At 39.3% G+C, this 19,950-nt stretch overlaps 1 protein-coding gene across 8 annotated transcripts in view; it reads left to right on the top strand.

Moving 5' to 3' along the window:
• Nucleotides 1-12,086, top strand: part of BDNF (brain derived neurotrophic factor) — a 59,014-nt gene extending 46,928 nt beyond the window's left edge. For 7 of the 8 annotated variants that reach the window (XM_055141931.1, XM_055141926.1, XM_055141930.1 and 4 more), the window contains exon 2: nucleotides 10,907-12,086. In XM_055141931.1, the coding sequence (XP_054997906.1) occupies nucleotides 10,928-11,671 (744 nt within the window). In that variant the 5' untranslated portion in view covers nucleotides 10,907-10,927 and the 3' untranslated portion in view covers nucleotides 11,672-12,086. Of the gene's footprint in view, nucleotides 1-10,731; nucleotides 10,797-10,906 lie in introns of all 8 variants that reach the window. The other variant, XM_055141925.1, reaches the window with a different exon arrangement.
• The last annotated feature ends 7,864 nt before the right edge of the window (nucleotides 12,087-19,950 follow it).

Genomic DNA, 19,950 nt, shown 5'->3' with positions numbered 1-19,950 from the left:
GAACTCACTATTGTTGATTGGAAATTTTCCCCAACAATCAGGCCTGCTGAATAAGCATCATCTAATAATTTCTCTTCCTTGGTAAAAGTGAAGACTTTGAGCCCGCGCGGCCGCGATAGCGGCCGCGCGGTTTTGGGTTTCTAATACTTTAGCTCAGTTCACAGTCAAAATGGATGGCTGCAAGAATCTGCTCTGGTGCCAAAATGGGTTAGGAGACCTCAGGATCACAGTCAGTAGGCGGGAGGCTCTGCTTCTCGTGCCGCGGCTCTTGGTTCATCTCTGGGCGGAAGGCGCGCCGGGAACACCTCCCCTCCCAGGATCACCTACAGGCTACGTCACTAAAGAAAGTCCTACCTCCTGGTGTAGGGGTCTTAGAGGGTGGCTCTCACCGCGTGGCTGCTGCCGCTGCCGCCATTTTCGCTCAGAAAAATGGGGTGGAGAGGGAAAAAAATCCCTCCCCGGGCTGCACGAGGTTGTAGTTCAGTTCGCAGTCAAAATGCATGGCTGCAAGAATCTGCTCTGGTGCCAAAATGGGTTAGGAGACCTCAGGATCACAGTCAGTAGGCGGGAGGCTCTGCTTCTCGTGCCGCGGCTCTTGGTGCACAGAGATCACTCTTAATGGGGCTCTGCAGACCATCTATGGTGCCGGGGATAAAATCCAGGTCACCTTTATGCAAGGCAAATGCCTTCCCGACTGTATTATCTCTCCAGTCCTTGATCTTTGAATCTTATGAAAAAGCTAGAAATAAGGAATTTCTTGGTTAGAGAGATAGAGAGTAAAGTACTTACCTTGCATGCGGCCAACCTGGCTCTATTCTCTGCAACTGTATGTATATAATCTCCACTTTTCCAGCCCCACTGAGAGTAATCTGTGAGTGCAGAGCAGAGTAAACCCTAAGCACAGCTAGGTATGCCCCCTCAAAAAAAAAATTAAATTAATCTCAATTAAGAAGGTGGATGGGTCATTCAGTTCTCCCTCTGTCTCTATTTCACCATTTTAGAAAAAAAATCTCACAGGGATCAACATTATTTCTTAGAACATAATACTAATGTGTTTAGAAATCTACCAAGTACCATCGCTGGCCATATTTCTAATATGATTCTGAGGGACTAGTGACTGTATTAAGCTGTGTATATGACTGGGGAGGCTAGTTCTGCTTGTTCATGTAGCTTTGAGATTAAAAAAAAAACATGATTTAATACTAGTCCAGATTTCTTATCAGTATACCAATTCAGTCAGAAAGATTATTACTCAGCCAATCAGATGTTTGGGTCTCTTGCACGTCATCATATAAACACAATAGTGGAAAAGCCAGTTGACATAAAGAGAGCCTAGGTTTTATTTAATACCTCTACAAAGAAAAAGCATATTTTCACATATGATAAGTGTCCCAATAAAACAAGCTTAATCAAGGAAGAAAGATGGCAGGTAAGCCTGTGGTGTGCTTAGAATATCCACAATAATTACGTTGTCTTGAACTCTTTTATTTCCATAAGTGGGCTTCCTTTCTCTTTATCATTTAATTCTCTTCTTCCTAAAGTACTGGCTCTGGTGAAAAAAAAAATGCAGATTCTAAACTTTTGGGAGATGCTAATGCAGTCGGTCTATGGATCACACTTTAAGAACTAAGATAGGGGCTGGAGCAATAGCACAGCGGGTAGGGCGTTTGCCTTGCATGTGGCCGACCCGGGTTCAATTCCCAGCATCCCATATGGTCCCCAGAGCACCGCAAGGAGTAATTCCTGAGTGCAGAGCCAGGAGTAACCCCTGAGCATTGCTGGGTATTACCCAAGAAGGAAAAAAAAAGAACTAAGACATCATTTAGTTTTATTAAATTTTATTAAAATTTATTCAATGTATACATTTCCCAAAATATTTGAGGCCTAATACATTTTCTTTTATTATAGAATATTTGGTAACAAAAAAATTGAGTTGCTTTTACTGTACTTCATTTCTCAATATTACACTTAGGGGCCAGGGAGATAGTTCAGTATGTGCCCAACCCCAGGCTCAGTCCCCACACCAGTATGACAAAGTGTGGCCCTAAAGGCCCTGAGCACTGCAGTGTGGCCCTTCTAGTCCCCAGCCCCACAGGACCTGAGTGTCTCTGTGCTCCCTGAGTACCACTCGTAAGACTTCCCTATAAACATGATATTTCCTGATAATTTGCTCCCTGCTTTCCTTACTGAGTGGGTCTGTGGAACATCACAGAGATACGTGTTAGTATCTTTTTTTTTTCTTCACTGGTTCTGGGGCTTGAACCCAGGGCCTTACACATACAAGTATTGTGCCACAACCCCTGGCTCAATAGTATCTTCTTAATTAACATTCCTATTTGTCATGTGTGAAAATTTGATAAATAGTGGATTGCTTCCTCGGCCATTGAGTCATAGAACACTGTTAAGTATGAATTTTGGTTCATTATAACAAATCCCACCTGGAACTCTGAAGAAAAGGGAACTCTAATTAAAAAGGTGAGGCTTCTTAATTGAGTGTTAACTGCCATTTGGCTCTTATTGTCTAAAAAAATTCGTGGCTTTAAAATATATTTCTTAAAGCATTTGTCAACTACATATTCATTTGACATGAAAATAACTTGTATATGCTTAATGCTAACCCTTTTATATAGTGTAGAGGTACATGCTGTTTGGACAGTGTTATTCTGAGAAGCAGAGAGGGAGGATTGGGTCTGGTCATGTGCAGTCTAGGGAGCTCAGACTCTGGGGTTCATCCCTGATTATGCTGGAACAATTGGCTTCTTAGTGATGGGCACCTTTATAATGTGGGGAACAGCTGTGCTTGGGGTTGGAAAACCTGGTGGTGGGGCAGTGCTCTTTCATTCTTGTGCCAGACCTCTGCTTTTCTTGTTCCAAATTCAGTTCTATCACTATAGCTTACTTCAAGACACACTTTAAACTCTTCTGTTCACTGCATCTCCCTAAACTCTAAAGATATTCGCAACACAAAAGGCGCACTCATTCTGTGTGTGGAGGAGTCTGGCTTGTGCAAGGTACTATACAAATTGTGATTTAGGGATGAATATTCAGTCCCTATTTAATGGAAAAAGGACTCTAGTTTTACTCTTGGGTAAGGCCTCCCACCAGCAGAAAAGTACCTTCCAGGAACTGGGTGAGGTATATAGTGATTAATAGAATTAATAGAGAGGGGCTGGAGCATTAGTACAGCAGGTAGGGCTTTTGCCTTGTACGCGGCCAACCCGGGTTTGATTCCCAGCATCCCATATGGTCCCCTGTGCATCACCAGGAGTAATCCTGAGTGCATGAGCCAGGAATAACCCCTGTGCAATGCTGGGTGTGACCCAAAAAACAAAAAAGGAAAAATAAAAAAGAATTCATAGAGAATCAGAGATGTAATATTTTCTGCCATAGATATGTATGCATTATCTATCAAGTAAAGGTCTCAGGAGAATATTTTTCCCCCCCACTAATGACAGTTTTGTGAATATATCATTTTAGGTCTGAACTAAGACAATCAGCTTCCCAGGCACTCTTCAAGAGGCTGCTGGTGTCACTCAGTGCCTATCTCTGGCATACTAGAGAATCAGAGTGTTCTCTGGTAAGAAGGAGTGTATTTTGTAGCATGTGTAATTGAAGACCCTTTGATATCAGCTGCATTACAGTTGAGAGCTACATTTTAAAGACGCTCCTGTAAAGTGTTGGAACATCTCTGCTTTATGAGATTTTATTTACTCACTTTTTTCGCTTTATGTTTTGTTTTGGGGCCATACCTGGTGGTGCTCAGGACCTACTCTTGGCTCTGTGCTCATGGGGATTATATGGAGTCCCCGGGATCGAATCTGTGTTGGCACATGCAAGGCAAATGCCCTTCCCACTGGACCCCCTACGAACATATTTATTAACTTCTATTGAGTGGTCATTAAGTAGGCGGATGTCTTTAATGCTCATTAGCTCAGTTTTTCCACTTTATTTATAGATTTCAACTACCAATATTTTTGGTTTTGTTGTTTCCGTTTTGGGGGCTAAGCAGTTTATACCTCATAGAAAAATAATGCAGCGATAATCTAGAAGGTGGCAGAAACTGGTCCCTGTAGCCGAAGGCCTAGTTTTTCTCTGGAATCTCAGGCACTGACCTTGTTCTATCAAGGGAACCACAGTAAGAGGATGAGTTGATTAAAAACTCTGGTCCTCTTTCCTCCTGTATGAAATGGGGATAATTATAGTTACCTATACCTCTAGGGTCCTATGAGTCTTAATTACTTAATATTTGCAAAGTGTTTGGAGATCTCTGAATTAAAAGTGCTGAATGGTAGAATCCAAGTTCAGTAATTCTAATTGGAATGAGAGTTTATATTCCCGCCTCTCCTCTCCCTCCTCTCCTGCCCTTTCAGCCAACTCAGGTATTACTGATGGGTAGTCCTCCAAAATGTGGACTTCTTACCAAGCTCTACTTCATTTGTATAACACTCTTCAGCCTCAAAGTAAGTTGATTAAGTGGTATACCCATATCCTTAACCCAGCCCCATATTGAAGTAGCTGCACAATTGTTTTTAAACTTGGTGGTGACTCGGAATAAAGTCAGTGAATTAATTTATATTTCCCTGTGTATCATTCTTTAAGACACTTCTATATCTGGTGATAAACAGAGCTTCTAAACCATCCTATCCTCTGCCCCAGCCCACACAAGAACTGTCTTTGAGTTTTCCATGCCCTTAAAACAAAATCCAGCTATTTAGCATCGTTCTTAGAGTCATTCAAAATCTGGCAGTCATTTGGTCTTATTTCTCACTTTTTCCACTCCAGAACTCCTCTTCAGAGATGTCCTGTGCCTTCCCACCTCCATGCCTTTGACCAAGCTGCCATCCATTCACTGGCATGTCTTGTGACTATCTCTAAATGTTTCTCTTTCTTTGCAGTCTCCTTTTGCAATCTTCTTCATAAAACATTCTTCATTCTCTAACCAGAAATAGCCTTTTTCTCTCCATTGGATTTTATCCACACCTTTATCTATACAGTAATTATATTTCTGTAGATATAGGAGTATATCAAGAGCTATATAGATATCAAGACCAATCTATATTTCAGTTACTTCCATATTAGTGCTCCCTCCTAGCTTTAAGTAGATTCCCTGTCTGATGAATGAACAGGCAAAAGCAATACTCATAAATTAGTGAAAGTGAATCCAAATTAAAGATCTTACATACTTTCATTGAGGTGAACTCAGTAGGTTTGCATTGTGGATATTAGGAATTAAACATGAATTAGCAACTTCTTCTGTATTACCATTGCCCTTATTGTTTATAGGAATATGTGTTTTATAGGGCTAGGCATGTGACTCAGTAGTAAAACCCAATACTTGCGTGTATGAGATCCTGATTTCAGTTCCTACACCACTTAAAAAAAAGCCCACTACATTGTATTTTCTTTGATTAATAGAGAAAAAAACAAAGTCACTGAGAGTACCAAAATTTTTAACTTTTTTTCTTTTGTATACCTGAATTGTTTATATTCTTTGGTGCCTTTTCTTAGTTTTTACTACAAAAATGTGGTTCAAACATGCCAGAGACTTTGCACTACTTTCTTTTAGAGGAAGATTTAATTGTCTGAAATTCCATCCACTGAATAAGCAGGACTCAAAGTTGAAGGGGCTTAGGACTCATGATCAATCTAACACTACTAAAACTAAGTAATATCTTTATGATGCTACATATAGAAATTTGGGCTTCAGGATACACTACAGAATATTGTGTCCACATTTTATAAGCTCCTTCTCTCACCACTTTTCATAGCATAATCTCTCTCCTTCCTGTAATTACTCTAAAACTAGCAGTATGTCCTTATGGTAAAAATGTGCACAAGGAGACAGGTAACCTATTCGTTTTGTTGCAACTGATAGGTTGCTAACTTTTTAAAACTATAATTGCCTCCTCTATATAACAGAGATAATAATACCTGTTCTAACTCCATCAAATGAAATTATACCTGTGTATGTTCTGTAGTCTTTTATAAGTCATTACTTTGTCAGGAGAGCTTGCAGTCATAACTGAACATCTGGATGAACTTTTAGGATTTGTGTGGTTCATATTCAAATAAACTTTACTTCTATTTTGTTAATTTTCTTTAGCCCTATTATATCATTTTCTCAAAGTAGGACTAAAAACACCTAGAATTTTACAGATGTGATTAAGTTAAGCCTCAGAGAAGAATTATACAGCAACAGTAAATATATCTGATTATATGGAAAGATATATACACACACACACACACACACACACACACACACACACATATATATATATATATATCAAGGCCAATCTACTTAGAAATACTTCACAGCCTCTTTATTTTTTATGGAATACTGATATGAAGGATTAGCTGTAATAATTGTCATGGACTCTTTTACCTATGGATTTTTAATACAATATATAAAATGATTCATTGAAGTTAACTAAAAAAGGAAACTAAAAACTTTGAAATTCTAATTTTTACTGTTATTTTTATAGATTGATTTCAAAATATTTTATTGATCATTTGGAAGCAGAGCTACGTAGGAAATAGTAGAGGCTGTTTGTTAGTCTCTAAAATGTTACTATAATGTTACTTCTTTATTAATTGTTCAAATATATTTTTGCTATACTAAAGAAACTCAAGAGAGTTCTCATGGCTGATTGCTATCTGTCAAATCTGTCTTATAGTTTATAATTTGAGTTTAGCACAGTTTGTTCTTGATATAGTAATTCCAGTGAATATGATATTTTCCGCATAGAAAGACCTCTATGAAAATTTTGCCTGAATTGTCTTTTTCTTGTGGTTTAATAAAACCCTTAATAATTACTAAATTTTTACCTAGTACTCTTACATTTTTGTGTGTTAAGCATTATGGGGAATCAGAATTCATTCCCTGAGAGAACTTACCATCCCACTGAGAACTAGCCATTGCTTGCAGATGAAGTTAACAATTAACAAGTGAGTAGAGAATGCAGTCCTGGAGGAAATATATATATATATATATATATATATATATATATATATATATATATAATGTGGAATTTTTGAGAAAAAAGGCAGTGTGATGGAATAATTGGAGAAAATGGCACATAGAATTTTATACTAGAAGTGGGTCACAAAGGATAGAAAGATTCAGTCAGAGAGAAAGGAGTTTGCCTTCAGAATGGGAAAAGTTCTGTGTAGGCAATAAATGAAGGTGCACAGCGATCCAAGGATTCTGGCATGATCAGAGCAGATGTGAAGAAGTGTTGACTAGCATGAGAGAATCAGCTCAGTAAAGTGAGAGTAGATTTTGGAGGATGTTCAATACCAGTTTAATGAGACTGGATTTGCTCTGGTGGAGCAAAACAGCCACTGTAAGATTTTTTTTTTTGCAAGATATATAGTGATAATAGTGAGTTCTTAGCATAGTTATCAGAATAAATGTAGCAGAACATGTCATCCTCATCAGGAGGACGTTGTATTGGAGGTAAGCCAGGATCGTGGCAGTAGGATGGATAGAAAAAGATGGAAGAAATGTTTTGAAGAAAAGGCTTGGGAGTGAGTACTTCCTCATTTGGGGCTTCCTCACTTCCTCACTGACTAGATTTGAAGGCAACATGAAAAAAACATACTGACAAATTTGATTCCATGAATTTCAACCTGCAGCCTGGGTTGCCTCAAGTTTCAAGAAATTATTGTCTAAAAGAGAAAAGTTGGGAATTCGTATCTTTTCAACTGAAAGTATTAAGTTTGCTGGATGCATTTACTTCAAGACCTAGTAAGAGAGTAAGCAATTTGGTTTACAGGCTGTTGCTTAGTGAATGACTTCTGAGAAGAATGGGATTAGACTTTATCACCAGATAGTTCATTACAGAATCTCTACAAATGTTCATCTTTGAAGGATGTTCCAGTTAAGCTGTAAGACGAAAGCCAGGAAATATTTATTTAGATGTCATTTGTTTCTCTGAAATATTCATTTGTGGATCTGATGAGAAAAATGAAACACAAAGTACTCTTTTTCTAACTAAAAGATATTATTAAGAAGAAGCTAAAATAAACAAGTGAAAGGTAGCTTCTTTAAACCAGATGTAGAAAAAGGAAACTTTAAGACTCATTACTGTTGTAATGATTAATAGAACACTTTGCTCTTACCAATTCTGTAATTTAAGATACACAGTACGTTTAAAGTTACTGGGGCATTTTGTAAATGCACTTTATTTCACTAGGTTGTTTTTTTTCATAATTTATATATTTCTTACTTTAAATTGTATCTTACTATTGATAGCATCTTATTGTTGTTGATTATACAGCAGCCATGGCATAGCTGTCATTGCTTCTAACTAATTTATTTTGCCTAATTTGGCCAGGGATGTGACTCAATGATCATGTGAGCTTTGCATGCATGAGGCTTGGGTTAGAGACCTGAAACTGCCCCAAAATAAATAAAAATCAAATTATTTTGTTTGACTTTATTTTTATAGAGGTACAAATGTTTTATATATAATAAAATGTGCCCAAGTAAATCTAAAAGAATTGTTTTCAATATACACACAACAAAATTTATAAGTGATAATAGATTTGCTGCACTTCTTTTTCCTTAGTAGTACATACAAATTAGGTGTTTTGAAATAGTGGTATCATACATTTAATGAAATATGCTATTAAAATATATGGAGCCAGGGTGATAGTACAGGGGTTCAGATGCTAGTCTGCATGCAGCCGACCAGGGTTCAATCCCGGCACTTTATATGGTCCCATGAGCCCCACCAGGAATAATTCCTGAGCATAGAGCCAGGAGTAATCCTGAGTACCACTGGATGTGGTCCAAACCCAAAATAAATAAGTAAATAAAGTTTTAAAAAAGATAGCTGATCACAGCAAATCTTTACCAGTGCGATGAAGATGGTTGGAGTAAATGTTCCATATTTGCATTCTTTCTTAGACCTACATTTGAGGTGCCCCTTGGGTAGTTTTAATTTGGACTGGGAACATTAGGAGAAAGGATTTTCATTCAAGTGAAGTAAGTACTGCCTGCCAGAAATAGAAACCTCCTTGGCAGATCCCTGTATTTGATGGTGCAGAAACCAGAACATTCATAAAGTTCAAGTCTTAGCAGAATGGATAACTGCATTTCATTCAAACCAGGGTGCTATTCCGAATCTCAGACCCTATGCCCTCCACACAGCTCTGGGTGTGTCTGCCAGTCATTCAGACTGAGAGCAAATCAGTCAACAAGCGAATTTGTTCATGTGGATGGTAAGAAAGTCTGTTAGTGGCATAAAATGTGATTCTTTATAAAAGTAGAAAAGAGGAGCATTTGGTTCTCAGTACCCGTTTCCTGTCATTTTTCAGTATGACCTGTTGACTCTTGAAGGTAGGTTACTTTCCTCTGTAGTGACCCCCTCCTGGATAGAAATCCAGTCCCTCGCCTGTGGCACAGCATGACTTTGGCACATGTCTGTCTCTTTGAAAGTCCATGCTCCTGAAGTGATAAGGAGGAATCAAGTTAGAGAGTTGGGGCTGGGGGATAGTTCTTGTTCTGCTAAGGGGCACAGTGCTTCAGGTAAGTAGTTCTGGAGTCCTCACAATCTGAAGATAACCATGGGTTGTTCTATAGGTATGTTTTCATTTTGCTTGTTCATTCATTCTAATTGGCTTCCCAGAACATACTTGTAGCCAAATTTAGAGTTTAGCAACCCTCTGGCAAACAGGAAAAGATTAATTTTGTAGTGTTCTGTTAGGGGACTTCCCAAGAAACTTCAAAAGCATGCAAAATGCCACTCAGCTTTTTAAAGCTGTGATAAACTCCAAGCTCACCTACATCCAAAGACCACACTTCCAATAAAAGTAAAGCTAAGCTTTCTTAGATGACTCTATATAGGAACTAGAAAAAACACAAAGGTAGGAGGGGAGCATGGAGGGAGAATTCGTTGAGATAAACCTGAACCCACATATGGGAGGCATTTGACATTGACTTTAGTGTCTTTTTAATGTTTTAATGTTGACTTTTCCAGTTCTCCCTGAAGCAGACACATTGTTTTCATGATATCAGCCCCAGGCATAGACACTTCATTAAAATCAACGCGTAGAAAATGATTTCTGTTTGGAAATAAGCAAAACATTTTCAGTTGTGACCACCCAGGTGTCTAGAAAGAACATCAGTCCTGGGATAGGGAGCCTAGAGTTGTAACATAAACTTCGTTCAGGAAAGTCTGCCATGAGGGAAGTCCTTTATGGTCTTCGGTTTCCCTATCTAAAAAAACAGGATGGCTTGAGAAAATTCTCTTTCTTCTTTTGCTCTAATAGTTTATTTCTGTGGAAGACCAAAATAAGTCAATGTCAAACCTCCTTCAACCTCCCTGACTCTAGTTTTAATGTGCTGCTTCAGCCCAGATAACACATAGCGAGGGAGGCACATTCAGACCCCTCAGGCCACTAGTGTTCCTGAAACACATTCCTACAATAGGACCACATTGCTAACTTGAAAAAAAAAATTACTATTACATTTGCCATTGTTGCTTAGTAACATATCTGATTTTGTGTCTCATGTGACAGCCTGAGCAGAGATCATTAAAAATTAAACTTACAAAGCTGCTAAAGTGGGAGACAGAATGCGAGCTGAAGCCACATATTTTTCACTTACTTAGAAGACATCTCATGTTGGGTTTATATGCTAGATCTGGGTGGGGGAAGCCCAGCACGTCTCTGGTTTATATTAAACAACGTATAGCACATTACTGACATTAATTTGTGCCTGTGCAGCTGGAGTTTATCACCAGTACATAAAAAACCTTGACCCTGCAAGGATGGCCTGGAATTACAATCAGGTGGGCTGCATCGTTTCGCTGTGATCAAAAAAAAAAAAAAAAGAAAAGAAAAAAATCCCCAAAAAATCGCTAATCGGTTCCTGTGTTCTGTGTATGTTTTCTCCCTACAGTTCCACCAGGTGAGAAGAGTGATGACCATCCTTTTCCTTACTATGGTTATTTCATACTTCGGTTGCATGAAGGCTGCCCCCATGAAAGAAGCAAACATCCGAGGACAAGGCAGCTTGGCCTACCCAGGAGTGCGGACCCATGGGACTCTGGAGAGCGTGAATGGGCCCCAGGCAGGTTCACGAGGCCTGACATCATTGGCTGACACTTTTGAACATGTGATAGAAGAGCTGCTGGATGAGGACCAGAAAGTTCGGCCCCACGAAGAAAACAATAAGGACGCGGACTTGTACACTTCCCGAGTGATGCTCAGTAGTCAAGTGCCTTTGGAGCCTCCTCTTCTCTTTCTGCTGGAGGAATACAAAAATTACCTGGATGCTGCAAACATGTCGATGAGGGTCCGGCGCCACTCTGACCCTGCCCGCCGTGGGGAGCTGAGCGTGTGCGACAGCATTAGCGAGTGGGTGACGGCGGCAGATAAAAAGACTGCAGTGGACATGTCGGGCGGGACAGTCACTGTCCTTGAAAAAGTCCCTGTATCAAAAGGCCAACTGAAGCAGTACTTCTATGAGACCAAGTGCAATCCCATGGGTTACACGAAGGAGGGCTGCAGGGGCATAGACAAAAGGCATTGGAATTCCCAGTGCCGAACTACCCAGTCGTACGTGCGGGCCCTTACCATGGATAGCAAAAAGAGAATTGGCTGGCGATTCATAAGGATAGACACTTCCTGTGTATGTACATTGACCATTAAAAGGGGAAGATAGTGGATTTATGTTGTATAGATTATATTGAGATAAAAATTATCTATTTGTATATATACATAACAGGGTAAATTATTCAGTTAAGAAAAAATAATTTTATGAACTGCATGTATAAATGAAGTTTATACAGTACAGTGGTTCTACAATCTATTTATTGGACATATCCATGACCAGAAGGGAAACAGTCATTTTGCGCACAACTTTAAAAAAAAAAGTCTGCATTACATTCCTCGATAATGTTGTGGTTTGTTGCCGTTGCCAAGAATTGAAAACGTAAAAAGTTTAAAAAATAATAATAATAATAAATTGCATGCTGCTTTAATTGTGAATTGATAATAAACTGTCCTCTTTCAGAAAACAGACAAAAAAAAAAACCAACAAAAATTTGAACCAAAACATTCCGTTTACATTTTAGACAGTAAGTATCTTCGTTCTTGTTAGTACTCTATCTGTTTTACTGCTTTTAACTTCTGATAGCGTTGGAATTAAAACAATGTCAAGGTGCTGTTGTCATCGCTTTACTGGCTTAGGGGATGGGGGATGGGAGGGGTATTTTTTTGTTTGTTTTGTGTTTATTTTTGTTTGTTTTGTTATGTTTTGTTTTTTAGTTCCCACAGGGAGTAGGGCTGGGGAAAGAATTCCTTCAGTATATATTCTGGTTGATAAAAGAGTCATTTGTATGTTGTAAAGATGTTTGCAATATCAATCAGAGGACTGAAAAAGTGAATAAAAATTAAGGCAACACTGAACCTAGTGCTCACTCCACTTCCCATGATGCACCTCCTCCTAGCCCCCACTCACCCGCTGGGCCTTGGTGGGGGGAAGCTTCTTCTGTTGGAAAGACCTCATATATAGAGAGCACATTCTTTCCCCCCCTCCCCCTCTGGTCCTCTCTTTGTTTTGTTTTCTCATAAGGAAGAAAAATCAGTTACGCACTCTGAAATATTTTACAACAGCTGTGAACAAGTGAACAAATGTTGTCACGTGGTGACAATCATCTAAGCATGGAGAGGAGTGATTTCTTAGATTTGATTTAAATTTTTAGAAAAGAAAAAGAACAAGAAAAAAATATCCAGATTCTTTTTTTATTTTTAATGGGGGTCATTTGGGTAAATCATTATAGGCTTAAAAAAAATCATGGATAAATCATTATATGGCTTTAAAACAGAAAAGGTCTCGCAAGCAAAAGGCAGCGTTTTGGAGGACCCAGAAACACCTAGATCAGAACAGAAAGAAGTCCACACTGCCGGTGAAATGAGACTGAACAGCTCTGTGGAGGCTGTGTGGAGCTGATAGATCATTTCCTGGCAGTTCAGGAAGAATTTTTGAGAGGCCATCCTGAGTCTAGGTTGGGGTGGGGAATGATACTTGAGACATTCCAAAAGGGAGGCCTCTGAAGGGCCCTTCAGTGGTAGCCCTGGAATGACATGTGTCACATTGCTTGGACCTCACGCTTTAAGTGCCTACATTATCTAACTGTGCTAAGAGGTTCTCGCTGGAGGACCACACTCAAGCCGAATTACACCCTCCACCCTTGGATAATTCTGCATAAATCTGAACTAGCCTGGGGCAGGGCAGGTTCAGAACCAAATGTGACATTGTGATCACAAGATCCATGTGATGAGATAGAAGAGGGTTGCTACATGAACACTTATTGCTTTGAAATTAGTCTTGAGGAAACCAGGGTTTAATCCTTTGAGAACATTTGGTAAGGGGGAACAGGAACAGGAAAAGGCCCCCAAACTCAGATGATGAAGACTACTGTTTAAGGAACTTTTGACTTTAGATGAGACTCTGGGAAGTTGTCTGTGCATCCAGGATACCCAAGGCTTGAAGGTGCGGTGCCTTGTTCAAGAGAGAAGCGCCAGGACATAATTGACAGAGTTGTAGTCCCCAGTGAAGGCCATAGAAATCTTCTTCCCGTCCTATTCATTGAGAGCGGTCTTGCCTCACCTCTGCATCTTCAGTTAGAAGAAGTGGAGTTGGAAGTTTGGAACAGAGGTCCTGGGGGAAGCAAAGAACCCCATGAAAAGTAGTATTCCCCATTCAACACAGTTAAAACCTGAAGATGTTCTGGACTGGTGTCCTTGTGTATCAATCAGAAAGGCTCAAGAAATTGCTTTCTTAGAGTTGAGTAAGGGATGAGCAAAAGATGATGTCTACCATGACCCAGGGAATGAAGATACCATCAGCAAATACTTTCTATTTGTTCAGTCTTTTATTTAGAACAAGCCTGTCTAATAATACCATATGAATAAGAGAAAGAAGACTTCATGTAGGATAAGGTTTGTTTTGTGCTGTTTGAAACTACTCTTTGTAATTATTTTCAGCATATAAAAAAATACTTGGAATACCTGCTGTATGTCAAACTTTTGCAGCCTTCTTTCAAGGGTCAAAATTTAAAAACAAACAAATAAACAAAAAGGACCCAAACACAATCTCCAATTACTGCAAAGGCTTTTCAGATCTGTTATGTGGTGGAGTAGGAGATAATCAGCAATTGTGTGGTCAGTGGTTCTCTCTTACCTAACTAAAAACATCAGTCACATGCTTGGTGGTTTATGTTGACCTAAGATTTATTTTGTTAAAATCCTTCTCTGTTGCTGTTCATTTTTGTTCTGTTTTGTTTTGTTTTGTTTTGTTTTAAGTCTTGCTGTGGTCTCTTTGTGGCAGAAGTGTTTCATGCATGGCAGCAGGCCTGTTGCTTTTTTATGGTGGTTCCCATTGAAAATGTAAGTAAATGTCTGTGGCCTTGTTCTCTCTATGGTAAAGATATTATTCACCATGTAAAACAAAAAAAATATTTATTGTATTTTAGTATATTTATATAATTATGTTATTGAAAAAAAATTGGCATTAAAACTTAACCGCATCAGAAGCCTATTGTAAATATAAGTTCTATTTAAGTGTACTAATTAACATATAATATATGTTTTAAATATAGAATTTTTAATGTTTTTAAATATATTTTCAAAGTACATAAAATCTGGGGGTTCTGGGTTTTTTTCTCTTCACTGTAAAACAAACATGAAAACGTGTTTTATTATAAATACGTGTGTTCCTTGCTTTAAAACCAACTTGACTAGTTTAGTGATTGCACAGCCCTTGCTTTATTTCAAAGCACGAGAAGCCAATCCCACAGTCTGTGAGCTCCAAGAAGCTTTGGGATTGGGCCTGTCTTCCACAATGGAAAACAGGAGTGTCATTTTTTAGGATGCTTGAAAATTTACCCCTTAAAAGTGGTATACTTTCATCAAGTACCAAAGCACGTATCCTAGCCAACATCAGGATCCATGAATCAGGGCTGGCTGTTTCTATTTGATTATAAAATGAAATAACTTTTAAAAAAAATCAAAGTAGGTTTGCCTAGAGATAATGAGAATAAATTGGCCCAAATTTAGAAAGTCATTGACTGAAATAAAAACTACAAATTCAATATTTAGAGGCAGGTCATGTACCCTCAGTTTAGAAGTGGTACCATTTGCATTATGTATTTGTATCCATTGCACTGATTTAATATTTGTATGTGGAGCATGCAGATTTTATATCACAGTACCCACGATCTAACAGATTGCTAGGATTTCTAAAAAGATTTGCCTCTATGATGGCTGCCAAGCCGCTGGGTAATTTAGTTAAAGTGTTTAAAGTTATCACTAAATCTTAGGGAAATAAATGGAAGGGTTTTAAATTAGAGAAAGGGCCATTAAGGAAAAAAAGCATCTGTTCCTACTCTTTATGCTCCCCATTTGAACACTGACAACCCATCCCAGAACGTGGTGAACTATATCTGTGCAATGTATCATTTCTATTTCAAACATACACACATGGTTTCCTCTTGTATTGTCTCATAAATAAGGATCAAGAAAGTCATAACAAACATTGACTTGTGTTGTGTATATGAAAGAGCAGATCTAATGAGATGAATTGCTTGAACTTAATCTGCCCAGTACATTTGAAAAGTACTCTCAAGAGAAGTTTGAATGCCAGTCAAGGCATGAGCCCAACCATAAAATTAGGACTTGGGTGAACCAGTTTTCGAGTTGAGGACTATTAAGATTTGAAAGGACTGACTACAAAGAAGTTAGAACCAAATGTAACATTCAAACTAACTTGAAGTTAAAGGAGTTTGATAAACATGATCAACGTTTTCATAGAAAGGTGAGGTCAGAGAGATTAGCAATGGTGGTAGCTACTAAATTAACCATCTTGGAGTTAAGGAGAGTAACTCATTTTCACTTCATTCACTGGGTAAAACAGTATTCAAAAGGACCCAGGTTATTGCTGTGATAAGCTTCACTGTTGATTCGTAGTATTGATAGGCTCTTTTTATTAGCTCTTCTAAGCCTATCGACACCATTACAGTTCTGAAAATCTGCACTCTGAGAGTGTCTGAATGCTAAATTTTCTCGGGTTCATTTAAGGTGGTTAGACAAAATGACAAACACCTTATGAATGACAACAAAGGCTCCTGGCCTGGCCCAACTTAACCTGGACTCGGGTGGCTTTGGGCTTAAAGTTAAGGTAGAAAATGTAGAACCTTTATGTCTTTTCTTTGTGCTCACATTGAGCCTGTTCTCTAAGTTTGTTAAATGGAAATGGCTTGGGCTAGCCATTGCTAGATAAAGCAGTTAATGATTGGCAGAGAAAACAATACATGTACATAAACATGGGCCAGTTTAATCTAGAAAGACTCTTCCATGGATTTCATTTGATTTCAGATGTTGAGTAGCAAAATTAGTGTTAGAATCAGGATCATGCTTAACTGTTGTTGAGACAGTTAAAACTGTGAACAACCTGTTGTGTGACTGGGGGAAGACGGAGGGCTAGAAAGAGATTTTTCTTGTTTACATTAAGCTAACTGGTGGATGGTATGAACTTCCCATCTAAAAGCCAAACTCAGTGATTTGATTTGGTGCAGCCACACCAGGCCAGTCAGCCTTTAGGTACATTCCAGTTAATAAATATCCTTCCTGCACCTACATTCTCAATATTTTAGGACTCTTCATCTATTCCCTTAATTCTAGCCACCATTAAATTTCTTACAGAGAAAAAAAGGCAACCTCCTTGCTTTCTGATATGCAAATATGTGTGATAACTTGCCTGAATAATATATATTTAAATATTAACAAAAACATTGTGATCTTAAAATACTGTGTTTCTTATTAAGAGAAAGGCCAATTCTCTAGCACCAGTGTAGGATATTCATAGGCCTTTCCTACAACCCATATAATTATTTGTTAGGATCAAAAAATCTTTTTTCAATAACAGCAATTCGGTATGCTTGGTAATATCAGTAGCATGGATTGTAAAATTTGGTCTTCCAATTACTTACATCTCACCCCACACATTCAAAATAAACAGGGCCTTTACTTTCATTATGTATTTAATGTGACCTGATAACTTTTTATGTCTGGCAAAACAAAAGTCCTTTTCCTTTGGAAAAATAAACCCTGCAGTTATTCACAGGACAGTTTAATTCTGTAAATGACTAAAAAAAAAATGTTGGTTGAAAGCCTGAGCTTGGGGACTATGTTCCACATTTAGAAATCATCCTCAGGATGCTCTGTAGGGCTGCACTTTGGTACAGTGTTCTGTTCAAATGGTTCCTTGGAGACCAAGAGCTGGTCTGCATAGAATAGTTGAACTCAGAAGAAATATTTTTGTCTAGCTTAAGTGCTCATATTTTGGAAAAATCTATATCAAGTACTGCGGTACACATTCAAATTTATTTACTCAAGCTACATTCTCTATGAAGCCCCAACATTAAGAAGAAAAGTTTATAAAAAGGGATTTGGCACATACCATGAGGTAGGAAGCAAAAGACAAAATAGAAATCCATGAAACCGTAGAGACCTCCGACAGACCACGCAGCGTCTGCCTGTAAGAAGCAGAACTTTGCTCTCTGCAAGTTGGCTTCATGTAATGGTTTTCAAGGTATTTGCTCCAACCATCAGCAACAGCAGATCCAGGAACTTATTAGAAATGCAGATTCTCTAGGGGATGGAGCTATGGTACAGTGGGTAGAGCCCTTGCCTTTCACTTGGCTGACCCAGTTTAATCACCAGTACTCTATGTGGTTCCCTGAGCCACCAGGAGTAATCTCTGAGTATAGAGCCAGGAGTCAGTCCTGAGTACTGCCAGTATGTCCCCCCCTCCCCCAAGCTCCCTGCCAAAAGAAATGCAGATTTTCAGACCCCACTCTTATTTTAGCAAACCAGAAGCTCTGGGAGTAAGGCCCAGCCAATCCGTATTTTCAACAGCCTTCTCAAAGATTCTGACACTGCTTGAATCTGAGAATCATTTGAGTTAGGGGAATAAACATTCAGGCCGCCATGTATTCTACATAATAGAAGAAAGCACAGTCTGAGAACTTGGAACGGTGAGTTCCTCCTCCAGCCATGCCCCTGCCTCTTGCCACAGCCCTGAAAACCTCATGCAAGACATCCAGAGTCCCATTTCCTAAAAAACGCAAGAGCCCTGGGTACTCAGTGTTGGAAGACTTGGAAGAGTGCCCTGATGATTTCAAAGTGAGCACATAAATGTATGCTGGGAAAGCTCACTGCAGTTTTTGGTCAACGTTAATTTTTTTTTCTCTCTCAAAACTATCCGCAGTAGTGGATTCAAGACCCAGCGCATGCAGTCATTTGTAACACATTTGGAATGATTGTGAGGAATGAAACGCAACATGCAGCAAATTAATAAGGAAAAGATGGCTCCATCTGGGGAGCTGGGCTCTGCACCTGCCAACTCGGCCCTCTCCCTGTAAAAATCGAGCTATATTGGTCACAGATTAAATAAGCTTCCCGAATTAATTGGCTAGTAACGTCCAGCTTAGGAACCCTCGGTTCACTTCTACAGAATGACCAGATTGTAAATACGAAGGGCTTCTCCAGTCTTTGTGACAAACCTTTTTCCTGATGGAAGGAACTGCTAATAAATTTAAAGAATAATCTCTTCCCACCCTCACCCCCATTTCTGTGTGTATGTGTGTGTCTGTGTTTGTGCACATGCCAGCACATTTTAGATGCTGCAAAACTGCATTTGAAGCTATTTTGTTTAGGGGCTTATTTGGAGGGCGTCCAGAGATAGTGCCCATCTCTTAGGCAACATGGAAATCTGAATTCTGACCAACTCCCTTGGGAATTCAGTCATTAGCTAAAAGTTGGTCAAGCCATTGCAGGTCTTTGAACTTCCCTGCACTTGCTTGTTGGACAGAAAGAGTCCAAATTGTATGATCTTGGATCAGTTTTGAGTCTACCATTCTGTTCTTCCTATGTCATCATTTCTAATAAAAAGAGATTAAAGCAGTCTCTGAAGCACTCCAAGGCCAGGAAGCACTCTGAGAATTCACTCTCCAACTTCTATCTCCCTCCGACATTAGTCCCTGTACTGCTTAGCATGTGCCACCAGTTTGGAAACGAAATACCTTGGGTCAGCATGGGAGCCAGTGAATGAGAAGTGTAGGGGGCATGTGACCCCAAGGAAGATGGGGGTCACATGTTACGAGGAAGTTGTAACTTAAAGGTTACAACTATTTCACAATCAGACACCCCAAAAATGCCTTGGGGAAAATATACCTTGAGGTGAAAACTATTTTTTTTTTGCCGGCATCTCAGTTTACTTTCAAAGCCAGACCATGATAGTTCCCCGTTTTCTGTCACTCCATATTACATGGGTCCTGGCAAGCAGGGCTGTAGTATGTATTGCTAAATGGCAGTCAAACTGTGGGATTTGCCTGTTACATCAAACTGTGGGATTTGCAAGTTACAGTTTCTGAAACTCTGAAACGAAAGGGGGTTTCGGATCATTTTCCTTAGGTCATAATAGTGTCAGCCATCATACTTTCTGCATGGCTGCACCGTCCCCCCCACCTCCAACCCCCACACACATATACCTGGAAGACACGATGGCAACCGGAAGGACGGGAGAATACCACACCCAAATAGCAGACCTCAGAGCACGATGTTGGGGAGGCATCCTGAGCCAGCTTAGCAGACAGACCCTTTAGCAGAGTCCATACTTCTTGTTCCAGCCTCCCAGCTTAGTCATTTGGGCCTGAATCTCTGTGAAACCTGTATTTTCTTCAGAGCTCACGCCATTTCTGCTCCTACTTCCTGCTCATTCTTCCCTGTTGGTGACATGAGGCTTCTATTTCTAAGTTAATGCTGGGAGGCTTTGGGCCTTATGAGTGCTACTTGCGAGTCCCCAACCACCCATGAACAGGAGGAATTCAATTCTGATGAGTCTGACTGCTGGGGTCTGAATTTCAGGACTGCTGTGAG

Source organism: Sorex araneus, chromosome 6 (assembly GCF_027595985.1).
Source record: "Sorex araneus isolate mSorAra2 chromosome 6, mSorAra2.pri, whole genome shotgun sequence".
Lineage (NCBI taxonomy): Eukaryota > Metazoa > Chordata > Mammalia > Eulipotyphla > Soricidae > Sorex > Sorex araneus.
This window is presented reverse-complemented; position numbering and strand designations above follow the sequence as displayed.